We start from the raw sequence: 8,552 nt of genomic DNA, 5'->3' as shown, positions 1-8,552 counted from the left end.
AATCGTGGCAGCCCTAAAATGTACCATGTCGACCAATCAAAAAATGATATGGCAACATGTGGCATCTGGTTGTTTGGGAGGAGACGGAAGCTTTAGGAGTGACAGAGAGCGAGTGAGCGAGAGAGAGACAGAGCTTTGATACTGAGAGGTTTGTGACGTTTGCCGTGTTTGGAGTCTCAGGTTAGTGTGCTGTCTTGTGTAGTTAGTGTGTAGTCGTTGTTTTGTTTTGTGTGTCAGTTCTACTAGTGAACAGTTGCTGCCTTAAAGCCACCAAAGGCAGACTGCAGTGTAGACGCTGAGTGACACAGCTGCTGTCAGACCTGCAGGTTTATCCCTGAGCTGTTCTCATGTGTTATAGTGACACAAACTATTTTTTGGAGTTGCATAAATAATTTCTGTGCCTTCTTATTTGATGCAGAACACTTGATTGTTCTATATAACCACATAACTTTGTTGTTTGCAAAACTTGTGCATATTTTTTAAAAATGTAAAATTTCTATTTTCATTTCAAGTTATGAAAATGATTCGTTAAACATGTTTGTGGTTTTTACAGTCAAAAATATCACTTTCTACTCGTATTTTAAATTTTGTCTGAATTTAGATAAATTGTGCTGACACATTATGTCAAAATGAGAAAATAACAGATTGGCAAGATAAACAGTTTTTAAAGGTGAAATATAGAGGCCAAATCAAAAGTAGTCAAAAACGGCCAGTTAAACCCTGGACACCAGCTTTTTGGAGTATTTGAAATAATGGTAATATGAGTGATCCATGTGGTTTTATTGGGAATTAACTTAAAAAACAAACAAATATCTGTCTCCTATTTCTTGTCACACAGGAAAGAAGCATCAATATCTGATGAGAAGACTTATTTCTTTCTTTTTTGTTTTTGTTTTCCAACAGGAGAATCTAACAAGTTGATTTGTTCACATCTTAATTTTTAAGTGAGATGTGCATTTTGAGTTTATACACGATAAGGCGACCGTTTCCTTTTGCAGTATATTTGTGTTGTACGTTTTTCTATGTCTTAACAAAAGGGGAACAAAGGTGTTTAAGTTCACCTAGGATGATTTGTTTTAATGTTCACATGGTCTTACTGAGGTGATGCGAATTGAAGCTTGCATTCTTTTTTTCTTTTTTTGGCGGGAGGGAGGGGGCTGGAAAAGTTTGAAAATGGACCTTGAAAGTGCTTAAAAAGTGCTTGAATTTGACCCTGAAAAAGCACTTGGTACTAACCAATAATACTAACCAATAAAGAAAGTGGCCCTGTGTCAAGTTGTTAGCCCAGCAAGAAAAGCTGAAGCTGTCACTCAAGTTATTCCCCCAGCTGCAACCTTTATGTCATTTATCCTTTTTATTTTTATAACAAACAAACTAATTACAAAACGTACAACATACAGCAGCCAGGTCAGCACATATCATACCAAAATAATAATATAAAAGAAATGCTTTATGTTTTTACATACGTCCTCAGAGGGAACAAAACCGTGACAAACAAAAAAAAGTGTTTCTCAGAATCTGCGTTCCTTCATGGCGTCAGATCGTCCCTGCAAGAGAGTTTTTGGTATCGTCAGTTAGCCTGGCCAGCAGCATGTTCATATGAATCGCAGTCAGCCTTGTACCTGTATCACTGTACTCTGCTGTTTGGAAATATTAGGCATTACTGTTGGTCCCCCAGTAGGCATATTCCTGGTGACACTGTTGTAACGTTGTAATGTTATTTTCCAAAATGGGAAAATGCATTTAGAGTCCCAGATTGTATAACGCTTTCTGGTTCTGCTTGACATTTCCAGCATATGTTATTGGTAAGTAGATCCATTCTATGAAACCTAGATGCAAGAAAGTAAAATCTGTGTACCATCTTATTTTCCTCTAGTTCTAACCATGATTTCTGTACATAAATCACCTGTATTGTGTTTTCCCTTTGTAAGCCATTGTTTCCAGTAAACAGTTTTCCCAACACAGACAGAAAGGTTGAACCATAACGAGGAATACGGCTGTTTAAAACGTGACACCATGTGCACCTCCCTCCATAAATGCATGGCGTTGAATTTATGGCTGTACTGTTGCCATTACTGCTGTCAGTGACCTGCAGCGGTCTGTGCTGCTACTGTACAACATGCTGTGTAGTGACGCAGCTAAACCCCTTTACAAGCTTTTTTTTTAGTCCAGCATTAGGATACAATTGCAAATAACAATCTGTAGCTACTTTACTATGTTAGTTTCTTCTAATAATACTACTAATAATAAATAACTGCATCATGGGCATATTAAAAATGCAAATTCCATAACCTTAAATTTCCATATTTACTCAACTTACACTAATATATGGATCTAATGTTGAAACACGTTGCATTTTATTACCTCTTTTGTGACACATGATGTCATTGAGACCTGTGTGTTTAAATGAAAACACGAAGTACAAACATTAAGATGGACTGCTACACATTAAAATGACACATTATACGTAACAAATTAAGAAAACATGAGTAGTTGCAGACAGACTTGAAATATTGTAGCTTGTTCCATTTATACACAGCAAAGTATTTAATCCAGTTTTTCTCAGTTCAGCTAATATTAAACCGTCTGACAGTGTGGTAACAGTAACGGCTGGAGATTTAACGGTGTAATGGTTTAACATGTCCGGAGGGGTTGTGTTTCTTTCTTAGTGTGTAGTAGGGATATGTGTGACTCAGGAGTTGTTGCTGCTCTGGCTCATCAGCTCCTACAATGTTAACAAGCAAAGCTTTGACATAAATGAGCAGTTGTATGCGATTGTAGCAATGCTCAACCACGCTCTTCGTGGTCGGTGTAACATTTCTATGACCAGCCTTTGTGTTCTCGTTAGAATGTTTTTCTTACTTTTAGATTAGTCCACTACTCTTATTTTTCCTTCTCCTTAAAATGACCGATCGGTTGGTCATCAGCAGCAGACCTGGTCTGTATAGAAAACGTGGACGTAGCTCTCAGGTGTGGAACTAAAGCAAAAGTGTGTTAAACATGCTTTTCCCCCTAAAGGTCAGCAGCGGGTCGACTGCTCTGGTTAAATGTGATTGTATAAGAATCTAAAGGAAAGTGATCCTAGTAAAACGTCCTTCATGCCTCATGATCGCTGCTGGTTTGAAGAGGAAGTTGCTGCTTCAGTGGTTTTATTTCATTGTTTTTGAATAGCTGCTGCTTGGAGCTGTGGACACACAGTTGTGGAAGAAGTTAAAGTATTTAGTGTGGCTGGGAAATGGAGGGGAAATCATGGTTTTGGTAGCAGTAGAGGTGGTAGGATGGAAATCCCACGGCATGATTTGTTTGATTTGTGTGCAGCTCAGCTTGTTTGAGTTACCAAACTCTCTAAAAACACTGGCGTTTGTGGACGATTCTCTTTGTGTTTGCTGGACATTTGGCTCAGCTTAGAAAGTATTTTTTCTCATCTGTTTTTCCTGGGAAGCACATTTTTGGAATGCTAGTGTCTGTGATTTAGGACAGTGAGGGTGGAGGTGGTAATGAGGCTGACGGGCTGTTGTAGGCTTTGTTAGGGGGCGTGTACCGGTGAGGCTCAGTGCATGTTTGTGTGCGCGCACATTCTCTCTCTGCTCTTTCCTTCTCACATCCGCTTTTTGTTTCCATAGAAACGCGGGTACAGATCCAAGAGTCGGTGCGAGGCAAAGATGTCTTTGTCATCCAAACGATGTCAAAGTAAGAGAGAAGACAAATATTTATTTGGACGTTTCCCCAGAAACGTGTCCCTCACGTGTAATCGTCTGCTTGTCTCTCTGCACTTCAGGGACGTGAACACCACCATAATGGAGATGCTGATCATGGTGTACGCATGCAGGACGTCCTGCGCCAAAAGCATCACGGGCGTTCTCCCCTACTTCCCCTACAGCAAGCAGTGTAAGATGAGGAAGAGGGGCTCCATCGTGTCCAAGCTTGTTGCATCAATGATGTGTAAAGCTGGTGAGTCTGTCCCTTTAAAGCACTCAAGAAGAAGACAGGACACTATTCAATGTCACATATCGTAGTATTTCAAATACATGATCTGTACAAACCACAGACATGTTACAACCTAACATGACCATGTTTGTGTAGGCCTCACCCACCTCATCACCATGGACCTCCATCAGAAAGAGATCCAAGGCTTCTTCAACATCCCAGTGGACAATTTGAGAGCCTCCCCGTTTCTGCTGCAATATATCCAGGAAGAGGTCATTTCTAAAAACAGATGTGACACACACACACCTCATTTCTATCACTTTTATTGTTTCTAGTCTTAACTTTAACAAATTTGATACTTTTTTGATACTTTTCTACATTAGTTCATCTCTTGTGTGTCTTTTTAGCTCCTCTCCCTTTAAGCTTACTTCTGATTGGCTGACTCGGGTGGGAGCAGGTGGGAGGGGCTTCTGTGCCCGAGATGGCCACGTTTTCCTTACTAATTTCATTCGTAAACAAAAGCCAGTCTGAAGGGATTAGCTGTATTTTCCTGACATCGTTCTTTGACACTTGCACCACATTTAGCATGAGCATCCACCCAGTTACAGTGTTCATATTAGCAAGGCTGTTTTGCTGACGTTAGGGGCTCTCTGCCTGCTATTACATACAAATTCAGTTTAGTAAATGGGAACAAGGTCCAAAGCTACCGGGTCCAGTGTAATATTGCAGAGCACCATCACACCTGAAAGAACATCGCTTCTGCTGGAAGTAGCACATGGACAAAGGTCACTTTATACAACAAAGAAACTTGTTTTGAACTTTCTTTAAACAGACCAGTTTGTCCATTTTTATACTGGGATATTATTTAGGATGTAATTTAAATTTAGGAATCTGTAACCTGCAGTACACACCTGCTAAACTATCTATCCAGGCATGCCTGCTGACACCTGGATATGAACATATGTTAAACACGTAGAGAAACAAAGAAGCTTGATATTCTTGCTTGCTGAGTTCTGATTGGATAAGCTATTGTGTGCTTAACCGTATGTAACTCTGACCTCAGTTTTGTGTCTCCTCCCCCTCAGATCCCCGACTACCGAAACGCTGTGATTGTTGCCAAGTCGCCAGCTTCTGCCAAAAGGTAGGCTCATGTCCTCTCGTCTGTACGAAGTCACCTTTATCTGTGTTACCATTGCTGATGAGGCCAGCTTGTTGCCTCGCTCACTTCCTTTTTTGTAGTGCTTTTATTTTTGTCACAGTGTGACATGAGTTCAGGCTGGTGTCTGTGTGTCTTGTATTGGAATAAGTTGTGAAGCGCTGCTGACTTGGTGTGCGCAGGGCTCAGTCGTTCGCCGAGCGGCTGCGTCTGGGTATCGCAGTGATCCACGGAGAAGCTCAGGACGCCGAATCAGACCAAGTAGACGGCCGACATTCCCCACCCACCGTCAAGACCACCGGAGCCATTCACCCCAGCATGGAGATACCATGTAATGCACGCACACTTGCAAAGAACTCGTCACACGCAGGACTTTGTGCACCCCGTATGAATCACAGCAGGACTCAGTGTCTGTGTTCCCTTCCAGTGTTGATCCCTAAAGAGAAGCCCCCCATCACTGTGGTGGGAGACGTCGGAGGACGCATCGCCATCATAGTGGTGAGAGATGACACACAGTTTCCGAATTTTGGGATGTCAATGTAGACAATATGTCAAATCGACCCACTTGAAAATGCGTGTGAGTGAAAGTGGCTGCAGGAAACTGAGGCAGCACTTTGAGAAGTCGGTCAGCGGTAACTGCAGCCATAATGAGTTCACAGTAACAGTGAGAGTTAGTAGTTTGCTGAGAGGATGTAGCTGTGAGCTTCCAGACAACTTCCTGACTCGTGGTGGCTGCTCCCTCCAATTAATCAGCAGTCTAACAAAAAAGCCCCAAACGAACACGAACATGATCAGCATGAACTGCTGTGAGGAAAAGTCCTTTAATTACTTCAAAATGAAATCCACCCTTTCACTCGCTGAATCCTTTTTGAGGTGAACCAGCATTAGATGTAAGCACAGCGTTACCATTAGCAGTCATCTCGTTTTCACAAAGACTGAGAGGAAACTGTGAGAAAGCGAGTCTAGCCAATCAGGAGTCGTCTCTGTGGTGCAGTAGTTAGTATGAAAGTGTGTCACTTATAGACTTATTAAGTGATTAGAAAACACACTCAAACACACCTGAATGGTGACTTTGCCCTAAACTAAAGTTTAAAGCATGTTGATCTCTGTCACACATTACACAGCTTCATTAATCTGTGTCTGTTTACTCATACCAGTCCCAGCACTCGACAAATACCCTGATAACTCCTGCTATGAACACAGTTAGCCAAGTACAGTTACATTTTATATATATGTATATTTTAAACTGTCATGCATCAGTGCCTCAGCACACGATGCTGATCCTGTCCTTGTGTGACTGCTGGTTGGATCTCTCGGGGCAGAGGTGGGACAGCCTCCCTCACAGAATATATTTCCATTAACCCTCTAGAGTCGGTCAGAGCAGGCACGCTCCATTTTGCGTAACTATTTTTAAATCCCGTAGCACTGCAACCACGTGAGCTAGCGCAATGATTTCTTTTGCATATGAAACCAGAGGAGTTGTACTTACATCTGATGCCATCAGCTTGTCCTCGGTCACGGTTTCCTTCCACATATAGCTTTGCAAAAACTGCATAAAAAGCGCTTGCAGCAACAAAAACATAATTTTCCAGAAACACGCTGTGCCGATCCGATCAGCTGTTTGTAACACTTCCTACGTCCATCAGCGCAAACTATCACATGTCTGCCATGACCTGCCCGAAACAGGAAGTGACATCATTTTGCGGAAATGTAGTTTTTTACCATCGTGGCCTCATGAGCCTATACTGGTGTTTTTAAAAGTTATCTTTGACTTCATGACTTCCTGTGTCGTTTCTGGGATGCTGACGACTCATATTGCACTGCTGGAAATAGTTTATTTTGATGCACATGCTGCTTTTTTGCAAATTTGCAGTATAATATTTATTTTCGTTTTTCCTGCAGTGTATAAAAATTGGTGTATTTCAAAAATAAAACTATGAAGACACTCAAAATAAATTTCCTGTGGTGGGAAACTATTTGTGCAACTTTTTTGTATTTACAGTTTTGAGGGATACGCCTCTTAAATTTCTCTAACTAGAAATATATGTTAAAAAAGCAAAAACGATTTTCATTTTTTTTGTAGTTTTTTGCAATTTATGTAATGACTATGCACTTAATGCAGACATATTATTAATATTTGGGCTATAATGGTTGTATTGATGTATAGCAACTTGAAATGCTCCCAAAAATGGCTCCACAGCAGGTAAACATATAATATAAGCTCTGGCGGACTTGGTTCTATGGTAGGTCTTAAAGGGTTAATGATTCTTGGAGTGCCAGCTCACTCACTCACAGGTCTTTCATACAAACATGAAGTTGAATTCAGTCACACTGGTAATCTGCAGAAATTGGCCTCTAAAGACTAGCAGGACAAAGAGGAGATAGCTGCACAGCTGTTACAGTAACATGTTTCCATAACGTAACATTAAATCTTGTGATTTTGCTCATTTTTGTCCTGTCGAACTGAACTGTCTGGGTGTGGGTCGACTCTTTCACTCAGTCAGAAAAGGAGGAATGTTGTTGAGTAATGTGGAAAATGACCCCGCTCCTCTGTGCCCTAAACCTTGGTATATATCAGTACAGACCGGGCTTGATGACCATTAGAACAGCTTCTGGGTGTTTTCCAAAGATTAGCCCCAGTAAGCTGCGTAGTCGCTAACTGACGCAAACTCAGACATTTTGTTCTATAAGCAGGTCTGAAGTATGAGGAACAAGCTTTACCTGCAGTAGGTGTCCCAGGTGGAAAACGCTCAGTGAGAATTTGATTCTTTTCTTTGTCATATTTCAGTAAACTGCAGTTCTGGATGGGTGTGAGTGTGCAAATCAGTTGATTCGAAAACTGATCATTAATTGGAGCACTAGAAGATTTACTGAATGTAAGTTTCCTGAACAAATTACCGATGATGTTAACGTAAAAATAAAAGTTCAACATCCATATGGGAAGAACTGAGAGAGGAAGGTGAGCTAGGCAAAATTACTGCGCCGGATCAGGAACACCGAAAGGAGGTTGGGGGGGCGGACTGTCCTCAGCACGTTTAAAACCATGCCCGTTTGTCCCCAGGATGACATCATCGATGATGTGGACAGCTTCGTGGCAGCGGCGGAGACGCTGAAGGAAAGAGGGGCCTACAAGATTTTTGTCATGGCGACACACGGCCTCCTCTCCTCAGACGCCCCCAGGTTCATAGAGGAGTCGGCAATCGATGAGGTGAGTTGTCGTTCTTAGGCTTCCGTCAGCATGGCCGCCGCCTCCTCACGTGTGTCATTGTCTCCAGGTGGTGGTGACCAACACAATTCCCCACGAGCTCCAGAAGCTCCAGTGTCCAAAGATCAAGACGGTGGACATCAGCATGATCCTGTCAGAGGCCATCCGCCGCATCCACAACGGAGAGTCCATGTCCTACCTGTTCCGCAACATCGGAGTGGACGACTGAATAACCTGTCACTCACACACACTCACACACACTCA

General features: G+C 41.9%; 1 protein-coding gene across 1 annotated transcript in view; it reads left to right on the top strand.

The window, feature by feature from the left end:
* The window catches only part of prpsap2 (phosphoribosyl pyrophosphate synthetase-associated protein 2), a 22,764-nt gene extending 14,212 nt beyond the window's left edge, over window positions 1-8,552 (top strand). The window contains exons 4-11 of the mRNA XM_005941799.3: window positions 3,624-3,690; window positions 3,779-3,951; window positions 4,084-4,199; window positions 5,013-5,068; window positions 5,266-5,414; window positions 5,511-5,581; window positions 8,145-8,291; window positions 8,359-8,552. Coding sequence (XP_005941861.1) covers window positions 3,624-3,690; window positions 3,779-3,951; window positions 4,084-4,199; window positions 5,013-5,068; window positions 5,266-5,414; window positions 5,511-5,581; window positions 8,145-8,291; window positions 8,359-8,517 — 938 coding nt within the window. The 3' untranslated portion in view covers window positions 8,518-8,552. The remainder of the gene's footprint in view (window positions 1-3,623; window positions 3,691-3,778; window positions 3,952-4,083; window positions 4,200-5,012; window positions 5,069-5,265; window positions 5,415-5,510; window positions 5,582-8,144; window positions 8,292-8,358) is intronic.

The sequence above is a fragment of the Haplochromis burtoni genome, unplaced genomic scaffold, assembly GCF_018398535.1.
Source record: "Haplochromis burtoni strain Fernald_Lab_line unplaced genomic scaffold, NCSU_Asbu1 Contig_312, whole genome shotgun sequence".
Taxonomy (NCBI): Eukaryota; Metazoa; Chordata; class Actinopteri; order Cichliformes; family Cichlidae; genus Haplochromis; species Haplochromis burtoni.
This window is presented reverse-complemented; position numbering and strand designations above follow the sequence as displayed.